Source organism: Salmo salar, chromosome 18 (assembly GCF_965601325.2).
Source record: "Salmo salar chromosome 18, fSalSal1, whole genome shotgun sequence".
Lineage (NCBI taxonomy): Eukaryota > Metazoa > Chordata > Actinopteri > Salmoniformes > Salmonidae > Salmo > Salmo salar.
In genome coordinates, this window is record NC_138308.1 from 69,067,018 (window position 1) to 69,082,068 (window position 15,051).

A 15,051-nucleotide genomic window follows, 5' to 3' on the forward strand; every position below is an offset into this window, starting at 1 on the left:
ATAGCAGTAAATCTATGCAAATGTAATTTCTACAAAGGGATATAGTAGACTTTGTCACATCCCACAGATTTAATTAGGAATAGAGGCAGGATATTGAGAGAGCGAGAGAGCGAGAGAGAGAGAGAGAAAGAAGAAGAAGAAGAAAAATGACAGAGGGAAACACCAATGACCTAAACTCACTGATCCATCCCCTCCTGCCAGTGGCCAGTAATTAAAGTGTAGGAGCGAGGAGAGGGACGGAAGCTATACTGTTACACTGGCAATACTAAAGTGCCTATAAGAACATCCAATAGTCAAAGGTATATGAAATACAAATCGTATAGAGAGAAATAGTCCTATAATTCCTATAACTACAACCTAAAACTTCTTACCTGGGAATATTGAAGATGTTAAAAGGAACCACCAGCTTTCATATGTTCTCATGTTCTGAGCAAGGAACTTAAACGTTAGCTTTCTTACATGGCACATATTGCACTTTTACTTTCTTCTCCAACACTTTGTTTTTCCATTATTTAAACCAAATTGAACATGTTTCATTATTTATTTGAGGCTAAATTGATTTTATTGATGTATTATATTAAGTTAAAATAAGTGTTCATTCAGTATTGTTGTAATTGTCATTATTACAAATAAATAAATACATGTTTTTTTTAAATCAGCCGATTAATCGGTATCGGCTTTTTTTGGGTCCTCCAATAATCGGTATCGGCGTTGAAAAATCATAATCGGTTGACCTCTAATTCATATAGACCCCCAGAAAGAATATGACACCTTTTTCATTTTCTGACAAGCGAGCACATAGATATGGTCATCTTCACGTTTTCGTTAATTCATAGAATGTTTGGGAATTACATATAGTAAGGCATTTGTGAAAATTCTAGAGCAATATAGAGTGGGAAAGCGGCCATGCATTTGGACAATTAATAGACACTGCAGTAAATAAAACCTAATAAAAACATCTGTCTTGTCCAGGACCAGAGTCTACGCTGACTGGTGCGGCATAGCCAATCAGAGCTACAGTAGGCCTATATGCAAATAAGCCATTTGCCACATGGGTCTGCCTTCATTCACTTTCAACTGGACTGTGTGTTTACAGGCAGTTGCAACATCGCGACTTTAGATCATTACAACGCATTCGCCAAAAGCCACAAAATACACCTGAATCGATTCCTGCAAATATGTAAATACCACGGGAGTCCTCTTACATTTGGGAACTTCACAGTCCTATTGATCAAACAACCATGAAAAGGTAGGCTATCCCTCCCTCAGATGCCAACACACATCAAAAATAACAAGATCAACAACTAATGCTAGCCAGAGCGAGATAAGCTAAAATCTAACGAGGGAACATTAGATAAACACTCTCAAACTCTTTAAGCTAGTTGGCCGTCAGAATTGCACTGAAATGATGGGGAATAGTAGCCTGCTCGTCCTTCTGCATCTTGCCTGCCAATGTATGCTTGTCCCAACCCACGTGTTGACTGAATGGGAATTTGCCTGTCTGCCCGCCCATTTGATTGATGCCAAATACATTTCATTGACAGCTAAGAGACTAACTGTGGATAACAGTCATTCAAGTTCAGCATAGCTAGCTAGCAAAGCGATTCACATTTCTTGCTAGCTAACCAAATGACACCTGAATCTCTAGCTGTAGCCAGTGAAAAATCATATGACTTCTTCATTAGCAGCTAATTAGCATTTCATTTTTGGGGGGTAAATACAGACAAATATATAGATAAAAGTCACCTTGTCCTAGAGAGATTTACATGGTTATCATGCCAGGGTAAGCCTACAGGAAACACAGCCCTTATTTTAAGTGTTTCTAAAATCCTCTATGGGAAAAATGCATGGCAAAAAAAACCCGATTGGAACCATTTCCTTGTTTGACTGCTAGGGTTATAATGACTCATACTGTGGTACTCTATTGCAAAATAAACATCAATTCCGTTCTATTTAACTGGGTGTCTCTCATATACACCAATGCAATAGAAGCTGGGTCTGGTCTACTTAGTTCATTGACTTTCATTTTCAATACACTCCTCACCCTTACCTCTTCTCCTCTTGTTTTATCCCTCCTTCCATCTATATACTTAACATTCTGTTTATTTTACCTAAAGGAGACGCATGGTTGATTTACGTGAGGTCAGACTTATAGATTCAGAGTGATGGATTTAGATGTTATTGATTCATTGATTTTTCAATGTTAATATTAGCGGTATTAAAATCCACAGTTTTGGCGTTGATCTTACTAACAGAAACATAGAAGAAAACAAGAAAAATCGAAACTTTGATTTAGCCTGTTTTTTATAAAGGGAAGCACATTGCCATTCCCTGTCCTAGATTTGCTCAGTGAAAGCGATTGTCAGACAAAGCAGTGTTACGTAAAAGTATTGCCTTGTTTAATAATGAACCCTGAATGACAGAGGCTCTCTACTCCTAATGTAATCACGCTGAGAGAACGGCAAAAACGGCACGCTGAGAGAACGGCAAAAACGGCACGCTGAGAGAACGGCAAAAACAGCGCTCAAGGAGACTGGGCCAATCCCTCTCTTAATCTGAGAACAATGTTAATTGTAGAGAGTAGAGTGTAGTGATTAGGAATACAGACAAATAGTCAAATGTTTTGTGTTTAATCCCTAACAGGCCAACCCACACTGATCACATTACACACATTACGTGGTTACCATTGATCCCAAAGATAGTTATTTATTTCAAGTTATTTTTGCTATAGAGTTGAATCAATGTTATGTTTTGGTAGCACACATACGGTACAGTACAGTAAGTCTCATTCCTCCCAATGGACAGAGATAGAACGGCAACCCTCACACCGTAGACAGATTGACATTAGGACTGATGATCAAAGGAGAGATCCCAAGAGCTAAATGAGTTATTGAAGAGAGGGTGTAAGATTGATCGCCTGGGTGACTGAGGAGAGAACTGGCCACCATTTTGCCTCCACAGAGACCCACAGCCACAGAGACCAATGAACAGCACCATCAAGACAAACAAATGACGTGTCCTGTCTACCGTAACTCAGGTTCTGAGTTAACACAAATGTTTTTCTTATTTTTCCTGGCATGTGTCTGTGTGTGTGCGCGCATGTGTGCATGTGTGTGTGCATGTCCACTAGTCTCTTACCTGATTACAGGTGCCTATGTCCACTCCCCCCTTCAGGTACTCTAGAACCTTGTCGATGTTCCCCGCCCTTGCCGCTCGTAAGAAGCTGGTGTTGCTATCCGACTGGAGAAGAACAAACAGAATAAATACATTAGAACAATGTTAGAACCCATTTAGAACAACGTTGGCACAACTTAACCACTGTTTTGAACTGCTTTGAAATAGGTCCGTTTTTATTACTTCTGGAATAGATTGAGTTACTGCTTAGCATACAGCACTCTACCACTTGTTTGAGTGGTGAGACACACTTTAATGCCAATTATGCCAACCTGCACAGGCAACACTACAGCCCCTGAGACTCAAAGACAAACACTAATTAGTCCCTACAGAGCCTGGTGGCAGTGTCACTCATTTTCTGCAGTCATCAACACCTGCACTGAATCAGCATTTTCCAATCTGAGTTTAATAGTGTATAATGTTACACACAGGAATACAACTGAGGACATGTCCTCTACTTTTATTCACTAAGGCAGTGAGTGAACATTTCCCCTCTCGTTCCCAAAACACACCCTGGCACACACATACAGACACAGACCTGCAGAACCACAGCTTCCTCTCTCCTCTGTGAGGAGGTGGTAGAATGTAGTCCCTAAAGTAGTCCTGCCCCTTAACAACCAGCCTGTGCTGGTAACGGGGAACCTGATTGAAGTAGCGTTGTGGCTAGCTATCTCCCAGAGACACTCAGTGAGGGAGACAAGGCCAGAGATAGTTCCAACACGCAGCACAGTCCAAACCCAGACCGAGGATATGCCCACTCCTCTGACCCATTCTGTCACTCATTCACTTACACGGCAGTACAGAGACTCCGGACCCAGAGTTAATACATACTCTGAACTGTAACACAAACTCGAAGCTGTTCATGGTTTAAAACACACTAAAATCTGTAAATGTGGGGAGCACTTTACACTGTATAATGAGAGGGCCGATAAGTAAAGGACAGTGAGAGGAACTCCACTATTATGACTGACTGTATCTGATGTACACTCAGTCATAGCCTATGTCATACCTGCTGCATAAGTGAATGCATACGTATGAAGAATTACCGTGCCCCCAGCTACTGATCAATGCTTACAACGTATCTAAAGGCAGTAATGACAGACACATTGTGATGATTTGTCCTGGTTTAACCTGCAGCAGCAGTTCTGTGTGTGGATGCTGCAGAGAACTGCATTGCATCATTCAGACCGGACACAACAATACGCAGCACAACCAAACAGGAGCTAAACCGTGAGACTGAGCAGCAGGATGGCAAGCTGAGCTCTGTTAGCTGAGTGAATACATAGATATATATACAGTACTAGTCAAAACTTTGGATACACCTACTCACCTACTCAAGGGTTTTTCTTTATTTTGACTATTTTTTACATTGTAGAATAAGAGTGACGACTTCAAAACTATGAAATAACACAAATGGAATCTATTATATTTTATATTTGAGATTCTTCAAACAAGCCACGTTTTGCCTTGATGAAAGGTTTGCACACTCTTGGTATTCTCTCAGCCAGCTTCCCCTGGAATGCTTTTCCTACAGTCTTGAAAGAGTTCCCACATATGCTGGGCACTTGTTGGATGCTTTTTCTTCACTCTACGGTCCAATTCATCCCAAACCATTAATGGGGATGAGGTCAGGTGATTGTGTAGGCCAAGTCATCTGATGAAGCACTCCATCACTCTCCTTCTTGGTCAAATAGCCCTTACACAGCCTGGAGGTGTATTGGGTCATTGTCCTGTTAAAAAACAAATGATAGTCCCACTAAGCGCAAACCAGATGGGATGGCGTATCGCTCCAGAATGCTGTGGTAGCCATGCTGGTCAAGTGTGCCTTGAATTATAATTAAATCACTGACAGTGTCACCAGAAAAGCACCCTTACACCATCACACCTCTTCCTCCATACTTCATGGTGAGAACCACACATGTGGAGATCATCCGTTCACCTACTCTGTGTCTCACAAAGACAAGGCGGTTGGAACCAAAAATCTCAAATTTGGACTCATCAGACCAAAGGACAGATTTCCACCAGTCTAATGTCCATTGCTTGTGTTTCTTGGCCCAAGCTAGTCTCTTCTTCTTATTGGTGTCCTTTAGTAGTGGTTTCTTTGCAGCAATTTGACCATGAAGGCCTGATTCATGCAGTCTCATCTGAACAGTTGATGTTGAGATGTGTCTGTTACTTGAACTCTGTGAAGCATTTATTTGGGCTGCAATTTCTGAGGCTGGTAACTCTAATGAACTTATCCTCTGCAGCAGAGGTAACTCTGGGTCTTCCTTTCATGTGGCGGTCCTCATGAGAGACAGTTTCATCATAGCGCTTGATGGTTTTTGCGACTGCACTTTAAATTTTCCGTATTGACTGACCTTCATGTCCGAAAGTAATGATGGACTGTCGTTTCTCTTTGCTTATTTGAGCTGCACTTAATATGGACTTTGTCTTTTACCAAATAGGCCTATCTTCTGTATACCACCCTACCTTGTCACAACACAACTGATTGGCTCAAACGCATTAATAAGGAAATAAATTCCACAAATTAACTTTTAACAAGGCACACCTGTTAATTGAAATGGATTCCAGGTGACTACCAAGAGTGTGCAAAGCTGTCATCAAGCCAAAGGGTGGTACTGTATATAGTGATACAAGCCGACTTCACTGTCTGTAAGTGTGTCTCACACCTCAAATGAGACTAATACCATATCCCAGACTGAGGGGGGGGGGGGGGGCTCCTGGGGTCTCCTGGAGACAGCTCAGATGATTTCTCTAGGGAGGGATATCTCTGCTCTATATATCTGACAGACGGAGAAGTCCAGGGGAACAGCTTGTGGGTTGTCCAGCCAGCCCACAGGGGTAGGATGATATTGTTACACCAACCAAATCCCCTTTAATATCAATCCTCTGCACCTTGCATGTTAAAAAGCAGCATTACAGCTCACCTAAGTGAACCACTTCAACATGTAAGAAGTTAATGAATAGCAGCCATTTTGTTTTTATGAATCATATTAAAATGTTTTGCTGAATCACTGTCTCTCTGTACAAACCACATATGGATATCAGAGAAGGGAAGAGTGGTCATCTCAAAGCCGCAATAGGTCACCGTGCACGTGTATACTGACTGAAAGACAGTGTCGGAATTGTACTCAGCTACATTATACAATGGTATCATTAGGCCTACAGAACAGAGGAGTAGAAAAGCCAGATAATATCCCCAGTCAGATTCCTAGCTGCCGAGTCACATTATGCAAGGCAGAGAGGGTGGAGAGATGAGAATGAATTAAGAAAAGAGAGGGTGTTTCATGGCTTTGTGGGTGAATGAACACTCCTACGTGGAGTCGTGATATTAAGGCGAGGTAGAGAGAGGTAGAGAGGTAGAGAGAGAGAGAGAGAGAGAGAGAGAGAGAGAGAGAGAGAGAGAGAGAGAGAGAGAGAGAGAGAGAGAGAAAAAACAGAGTGGGAAGGAGGTAACTTACTCAATCAGATATGAAGGTCTTTGGTATTGTGTTCATTCATAAGCCATTCTTTACGGAAACAAAATGAACAAATCTTACTGTGTTACCCTTGATTAATAAATCAAGCGCAGCAGGTTCATACAGGAAACACGAGTGTCGCATCAGCTGATATTGCCTCCAATTAGATTCATCACACTACCTTAATATGGAGGTATATTAGTCGACCAGGTTGCACACACATTCTCTGATGGTCCTTGCTATCCGGAATCCTTGAGACGTCCAACTCTGACGTCACCCCATTGAAGTTGACATTTAAAATGGTTAAGGTATGGGTTAAGTTGAAGGTTAGGGTAGGGGCATCCCAAGGACCCCAGATAGCACTAACCATTCTCTGATGGCTGGCGTGCGTAAGGTACAGTATGTGCTGATGTTCTTGGTGACATGCTATGCTGTAACATGCGTTACTCGCTCCGCATGTCTCTTTCCTGCTTTCCCACCACCCACCACCGCCTCCACCTGTTTGGGCTCTGCTTTGTTTCAGTCAGGGGGATTGGTATAGCATTCCTTGTTCTCTGTCTGCAATTATTATATCTTACCTGATGTATGCTCTGACAGTGAGGAGCAAATCCTTCGACCTTAAAGGGCAATTCCATCCCTTTTCAAACTCATTTCATTATCTCCAGCACACCAGTGTCTATGTGATAATGGCACATTTCTACGTTTTGTAGAAGAAAAAAATATAAAGTTAAAAAGTTCTACCCGATGACCTCATCAAAAGTTAAAACATTTTAAAAACAGTGATTTTCAAACACTACCCTCCCTCTGGCTAGAAAGTTGTTGCAGGGTTTGAGAAAAAAAATCCTACCTCATGTCACAGAGAAGCATTTTTTATGACCTTTCTTCTAATCTTTTTAACCACAGATCATAGAAATGTGCTGTTTTTACATACAGTATGTAGATAGATACTGGTTTGGGTGCTGGAAATAATGAATAGGAGGTTGAAAAGTGGCGGAATTGCACTTTTAAACATGATCTAATGTCGTCTAGCCAGTAGGCCTATGCTTTAGTCTAGATGTCTACAGTACCATTTGTACTATTTTCTACATTGTAGAATAATAGTGAAGACATCAAAACTATGAAATAACACATATGGAATCATGTAGAAACCAAAAAAAGTGTTAAACAAAACAAAATATATTTCATATTTGAGATTCTTCAAAGTAGCCACCCTTTGCCTTTGACAGCTTTGCACACTCTTGGCATTCTCTCAACCAGCTTCACCTGTAATGCTTTTCCAACAGTCTTGAAGGAGTGCTGATCACTTGTTGGCTGCTTTTCCTTCACTCTGCGGTCCAACTCATCCTAAACCATCTCAATTGGGTTGAGGTCGGGTGATTGTGGAGGCCAGGTAATCTGATGCAGCACTCCATCACTCTCCTTGGTCAAAAAGCCCTTACACATGTATGTTTTTGGTAATTGTCCTGTTGAAAAACATATGATAGTCCCACTAAGCGCAAACCAGATGGGATGGCGTATCGCTGCAAAATGCTGTGGTAGCCATGCTGGTTAAGTATGCCTTGAATTTTAAATAAATCACTGACAGTGTCCCCTGCAAAGCACCCCCACACCATCACACCCCCTCCTCCATGATTCACAGTGGGAACCACACATGTGGAGATCATCCGTTCACCTACTCTGCGTCTGACAAAGACAAGGCGGTTGGAACCAAAACTCATCAGACCAAAGGACTGATTTACACCATTCTAATTGCTTGTGTTTCTTGGCCCACGCAAGTCTCTTCTTCTTATTGGTGTCCTTTAGTAGTGGTTTCTTTGCAGCAATTCAACCATGAAGACCTGATTCACACAGTCTCCTCTGAACAGTTGATGTTGAGATGTGTCTGTTACTTAAAATCAGTGAAGCATATATTTGGGCTGCAATTTCTGAGGCTGGTAACTCTAATGAACTTATCCTCTGCAGCAGTGGTAACTCTGGGTCTTCCTTTCCTGTGGCGGTCCTCATCAGAGAGGAGTAGTTGTATACTGTATATCACTGGGAATTTAAACCGAACCCGTGAAGCGTGACATCAGATTACAGACCATGTCATTTCAGTTTCAAAAGCCTCCCTAAACTGAGATTGCATAAAACAATAATTTACACATAGTAGAATGTGTGTGGAGAATTTACAGTATAAATAAAGTAAATATTATATCCCAAGACAACCGTCCAACGACCAATGCTGTTGGAAATATCCTCGGCCCTCCCAGTTACCATGGAGACAAGCGACCCTGCCTCTCTTGGTAACCATGACAACTGTTTTTTTTTTCTCTCTCTCTCTCTATTTCTCTCTCTGGGGTGCGGTGTAACCTAAGAGTTCACACATAGCTCATTTAACTGCTTTATTTTACCATAAGAGCCATTTTTCAGACTTGTAATGTGGCAAACTCACTCAACATTACACCAGTGCTGATAGGGGAAGTACAGGATTGTAACAAGCTCAGCAACCTCATGTGTGATACAGACGTACCTAGGCACTAACCTAACCTGGTCCCCTCTACCAAAGATAGAACATCTCCGCCGTGTGTGTGTGTCACCGCACTGCCCTAAGCCACAACCACTACAGCATAGCGTGATTGAGTCGTCGCCCTTAAAAAACCCTCCTAACACGCATCACGTGCTCCACAGGCTCTTACAGGAATTTTATCATTCTCACACATGCACGGAAACACAGACACCACACACACACATACACAAACACACACACACACACACACTGTGACACACGCTTATTCACAGATAAGGCAACTGTACCCTTGTCTTTTGCTGGTGTCCAAAATCCCACACTCCAACGGAACAACACCTTCTATTCTTGGACATTATGACAGCCTATCATATCAACAGACAACAGTGTTTACTGGGTATCTGTTTTACACAGCAACCATGTCACACCACTGGTGCCTAGGACTCAGAGACTGGCGTCAATGTTAACATTTCATTCATTAACGCCAAGTTCGCCAACTGTGTGTGTGTGTGTGTGTGTGTGTGTGTGTGTGTGTGTGTGTGTGTGTGTGTGTGTGTGTGTGTGTGCGTGTGTGCGTGTGCGTGTGTGTGTGTGTGTGTGTGTGCGTGTGTGTGTTCCGTGTGTGTGCCTTTTGTGCGTTCGTGTGGGCATGCATGTGTGTGTGTATTTTACATTAAACCCTCATTTGGGCTGCTTGGCATGCATAGCCAATATATGCGCAGACATACTGTAACTAATTACTATGTCATCACATTCAACTGGACTGCAGTATCCATGGAACCTTGATCGTTACCACCACATACAGTGAGTTCAGCTTTTGATACCCTATGATTATCGGAAACCATCGGACTTCATCACACATGAGGCTTCGAAATGGAATTCTATCAAACCTCATTTGACTCAATGAAAAACAAGGAAACATTCAATAAGAAGCTGTAGATTATGATAACATGAACTCACCACATATTCAAAGGCTTCAAGATCAAGGTGACATAATGGAAGCATTCGGTTTGATGTATTGGCTAGGATCTCCTGTCTTCTGTAATTAGTTGTTTCTGCATGTTGTGGGATGTTACCTTCTCCGTGATTGGTTCATCCTGGGAGTCCCCCTCATTAGCAATCAGTGTCATCAACATCAGCTGGGCCAAACATTTTTGGGCCATTGCCAAAACAGGATATAGCTGGCCGCCAGAGCCTCTCGGCCAGCCATGGCTCTCCCTGAGGACTCATTCGCATATTGTAAATCAGCACTAGGCCCAGCTTCGTTAGGGACACTACATTTAGACTTACTATAAATTCACCAGTAGAGGCTAATGCTTTCACTGAGGCTTGACAGATTGAGGCAAGATAGTTTGTGTTGCTGACCGAGAAAACCATGAAAAATATTGTAGGGGAGGGTAAACAACATACAATATTTTATTAAAAGCACAAGGATGCTGTATTGTAGCTTGCAGGGCTAACAAAGCCTTGCTATACGCCACTGAAGGATAACCTATAAACCACATTTCTGATTTAGAATGACATATTGCTAGCTATTTCAAGGACAAAACACTTTGTACAGATGGTGTGAAGAGCAGAAAAAAACCATCAGAATGTGTACTAAAGATTCCACAGTCCACTTAGTGACAAAGAGCGTGAGAGCTAACTGTCAGGGGTGAAAGGTCAGGGGTCAAGTTGAAGGCATAGGTCGTGTCCCCCTGCGCAGACGTTGCATGCATCAAGCAATGGGTGCGTGCCATGTCATCAACTGTGCCGTTGGGCACCAGATTGCTATAACATATGATGTGGTTAGTTGATACATAAAATACCTATCCAGGCATTGTAAGATCTGGCATGCGCTAGCAACACGACCCTGCTCTTAGCTAACACCACCCACTGTTTAAAATAGTCCAAGTTCTCAAAAACAGTAGGCGTAGTCAGAGAGAGCAGACCTTTGCTGTCAGCGTGGTTAACTATAACAGGAACACTCTGAATGAGTACAAACACACACTCACACATGCCAAACACATACATACTACACACACATCACTGTCTTTCTGGGCGTTTAAAAGGAATTTGCATTCCGATGCAGCATTAAAAATGTCCGCTAATGAAAATGGCACCAGGGGATGATACCGGGGCCCTCTGGAGATTATGGCCCCTGATAAAACATAAACAACGTGCATACTATACACAAACTTGCACAAACACACCAGGCTACACTCTTACTAGGGTTGTGCCGAGTAGTCGGCCAAAACAAGCATCGTAACGGATATGGGCAAGTTTCTGGATACAATTATGATCCAAGCATCTTTCTCATGTCAGTCAGTCACAGAATTTCTAAACCATACGGTACTGCCGTTGAGTCAGTCATGTGAGCGGTCTAAGTACCTCAACTGGCTAGTTTGCCTGTCTGTAAAAAAAAAGGGTGGGCAGTATGTTGCTTTGATTGGATAGAGTGAAGCTTTATTTGTCCATCCACTCATAATTTCACCCGATCACTTTTCCTCGCATGTTTTCAGTCTGATCATTTAGATTGCTACTGCCTGCTACTATGATAAATCACATGTCGAGGACGTTTGCTATCAAGCTATCAATGTGCATTATATCTAACAAGTGTGGCAAGGGTAGGAAAAATATGAAATGCTAATGTGCATTCTGAGTGAGTGACAGCAAACTGCCCACTGCAAGTTGAGGACACACAGACACAGACACTATGCATTTGGGGCAGGTAGCGTTCTCCTGGCATCCGCCAAACCCAGATTTCTCCGTCAGACTGCCAGATGGTGAAGTGCGATTCATCACTCCGGAAAACGCATTTCCACTGATCCAGACTCCAATGGTGGCGAGCTTTACACCACTCCAGCTGACGCTTGGCATTGAGCATGGTGATCTTATTTTATGAAGCTCCCGACGAACAGTTCTTGTGCTGACGTTAATACCAGAGGCAGTTTGGAACTCGGGAGTGAGTGTTGCAACTGAGGACAGACAATTGTTACGCGCTACGCGCTTCAGCACCAAGCGGTCCCGTTCCGTGAGCTTGTGTGGCCTACCACTTCACGGCTGAACCGTTGTTGCTCCTAGACGTTTCCACTTCACAATAACAGCACTTACAGCTGACCGGGGCAGCTCTAGCAGGGCATAAATTTGACAAACTGAAATGTTGGAAAGGTGGCATCCTATGATGGTGCCACGTTGAAAGTCACTGAGCTCTTCAGTAAGGCCATTTTACTGCCAATGTTTGTCTATGGAGATCGCATGGCTGTGTGCTCGATTTTATACACCTGTCAGCAACGGGTGTGGCTGAAATAGATGAATCCGCTAATTTGAAGGGGTGTCCACATACTTTTGTATATATAGTTTATTTTGCCAACATCTATTTAGGCATATTAAAACACTTCTGTTTATTCCAATTACGAGTATCATCCGATCTACGATTACTAAACACGAGTATGGCCATGTCGGCACACCCCTAACTCTTACAGTACTCCTCTAAGTCACACCATGTCCTTTATCTCAGCAGGCATGGTATGAGTGTGGAGTGTAAGTTGAGTGTGATGTGAGGTGATAGGAGGAGACACTCCAGGGGAATTATGAATGTACTGGTCATTGGTCTAGAAATGAGTGGGATATTGAACTCAAATGCAGCTAGCACAGAGGAGTACATTACACTGTACTGTAGGGATGGATGGAAATCAATAACAATTATGGAAATACTAGGTCTCAAAATAAAATGCCGGGCTCACAAACAAATAAATTGTACATTAAAAGAACTGCCTTTAGCAGTTTCGCATACCTTTAGCACAAATAGCGCTCTCTCTCTCCCTCCCTCCCTCCCTCTCTCCCACAATCCTCCTATTAATCATTCATTACATACTGGACATAAATGGATTCTCACATTCTCCAAAGCAATTTATTTAGCCTGCTTTCACGCGCCTTTCACATATTATAATTGTTTTGACGAAAATAGTGCTGAGTCAGAAAACATGGGGGGGGGGGGGGGGGTCAATATCCCCCTTTCAGAATTATGTTTTTTCTCTCTTACAGCTTCATCCTCTCTTACCCAGGTATAGATGTTCAGGGCTCTCTCTATCTCTCCCTTTCCAGGCAATGATTCTCTGCTGGTAGAAGAGTCACTATGAGTCGCTAAGAGTCGCTAGGTCATCTGAGTCACAACGTCCTCACAGGCAGCTCTGTTTAATTACAGATCGGTCCGGTACCGCTCTCTCACACCTGTGGCTGCTTCATATGACCCACTCTGTATGACACAGCTGCCTAGACTTATCTGGCCTGGCACTGGCTTTATTTTTGTATCCCATCCCTTGGTTGACCTCTTTGATGTGGCAAAGCCTTTGAGCATAGCAGGATTGGTCCGATTTTCTTTCCCTGGGGGAAGGTGATTTGAAGTAACTGTTTCCTCTTTGGTGAGTACTTTCAATATGCTGTAAACTGTAAACACTGTAAACAACTACACCACACTATTCCCCACCTCAGTATAATGGAGGGGAGAATATTACTATAAAAAACACAACAAGGTTAGTCAAGGGGTTTACCCGAGGGGGGAAAAACATACAAGAGCTATTTTGGACTGGAGACCCAAGGCAGGAGTGGCATGGAATATCACACCTTAAATTCTTCTAACACACCTCTGAAATGTTATGCCTAAGTTATGCCCCAAGTCTTACCAGTATTTGGGGTTCTGGCTCAGGCTCAGGATGTTGTTCAAAGCAGTAGTAGTCTGACTCTGGTAGAGCATGGTCCATCTTGGGTTGACTCCCATTGGCTTTCAAACCCTTCTCAGCCTCACACACCTTACACATTGCTGCGTTGCCCATGGCAACCGCTAGTCACAATCCCAGTGTCTGCGAAGCCAGGCGTCATCAAATGTAAACAAACCAACAAAAGCTGGTAAAGTTGCTCTAGTAATTCCACAAAAGAAATACAGTCCTGTATCTTTTTTTCCCCCATCCACCCCTCCTCCACCCCTAAAGCGCTAACGGCTGGAGGCTACCATCCACAGGTGGGCTAAGATGCTACCTTTTGCCCAGCAAACCCACTCTGCCTGTCAGCCTCGCCAGCTTTCCTTGTCCCCCTCTAGGAGCACCATCTACTTCTGCCTCTAAGCGCTAACACTGGCCCATTGCTAATTCCAGCTATATTTACACCCACCAGCCTAGATATGCATGGGAACGAGGGTGGTCCGACCGAACGGCGGGAGGGTGTTGTGCCAAAACAGACGAGGGGGTGGGGGAGGTACAGTAGCCCCCTGGTTGCTCTGGAATGCCGTCTCATGGAGGTCAGAGGCAGGGTTAGCCCTGGCGATGAGGGCTTTTATCACGCTGAGGGTGACCATGACTTAGTGCGTGGTGCTGACTTAACCTGATGTCATGAAGGGGGGGTGGGGAAAGGTTATAACTCTCAACTTCTCCAGTCGGAGAGCTAGTATGAACTTCAGCAGTTACACAATAGCTATTTAAATGTATTGTGTTGTGTGAATCTTGTCCTCTGTGTGTCACAGCGAAGCCTACAGCACTGATTATTGATTGGGTGAAGCTGGGCGGCAAATTAAAGGCAGAGCCAGATCTTTTTATTGAATTGATCTCGCTCTCAGGGTTCAGGATTTGTAATTCATTCACCCCCAGATCCACCACAGTGACTGATCTCAGCTGAGAGAGGCCTAACTAGGTGTTCGTCAGATCTTTTGTGAGCTTGTCTCATTTGAGATGCTACTCAGCTGCATTTCAAGATTGTGTGTGTGTGTGTGTGTGTGTGTGTGTGTGTGTGTGTGTGTGTGTGTGTGTGTGTGTGTGTGTCAGTGATCCTGTATGGGTTCTGTAAATGTGAGGTAAATGTACCCGTTCTCTCTGGTCTGAACATGTGACTTGGCATTGTGACGGTACAAACAATGCCCACCCTGTTTCAAAATGTCGGCCA

General features: G+C 43.2%; 1 protein-coding gene across 20 annotated transcripts in view; it reads right to left on the reverse strand.

The window, feature by feature from the left end:
• Positions 1 to 15,051, reverse strand: part of LOC106577504 (ankyrin-2) — a 262,877-nt gene that overhangs the window by 90,586 nt on the left and 157,240 nt on the right. For 11 of the 20 annotated variants that reach the window (XM_045701300.2, XM_045701298.2, XM_014155579.3 and 8 more), the window contains exons 1-2: positions 13,803 to 14,091; positions 3,139 to 3,240 (exon numbers count right to left, since the gene is read on the reverse strand). In XM_045701300.2, the coding sequence (XP_045557256.2) occupies positions 3,139 to 3,240; positions 13,803 to 13,952 (252 nt within the window). In that variant the 5' untranslated portion in view covers positions 13,953 to 14,091. Of the gene's footprint in view, positions 1 to 3,138; positions 3,241 to 13,802; positions 14,093 to 15,051 lie in introns of those variants that run through there. The other 9 variants (XM_082965071.1, XM_082965072.1, XM_082965067.1 and 6 more) reach the window with 3 other exon arrangements.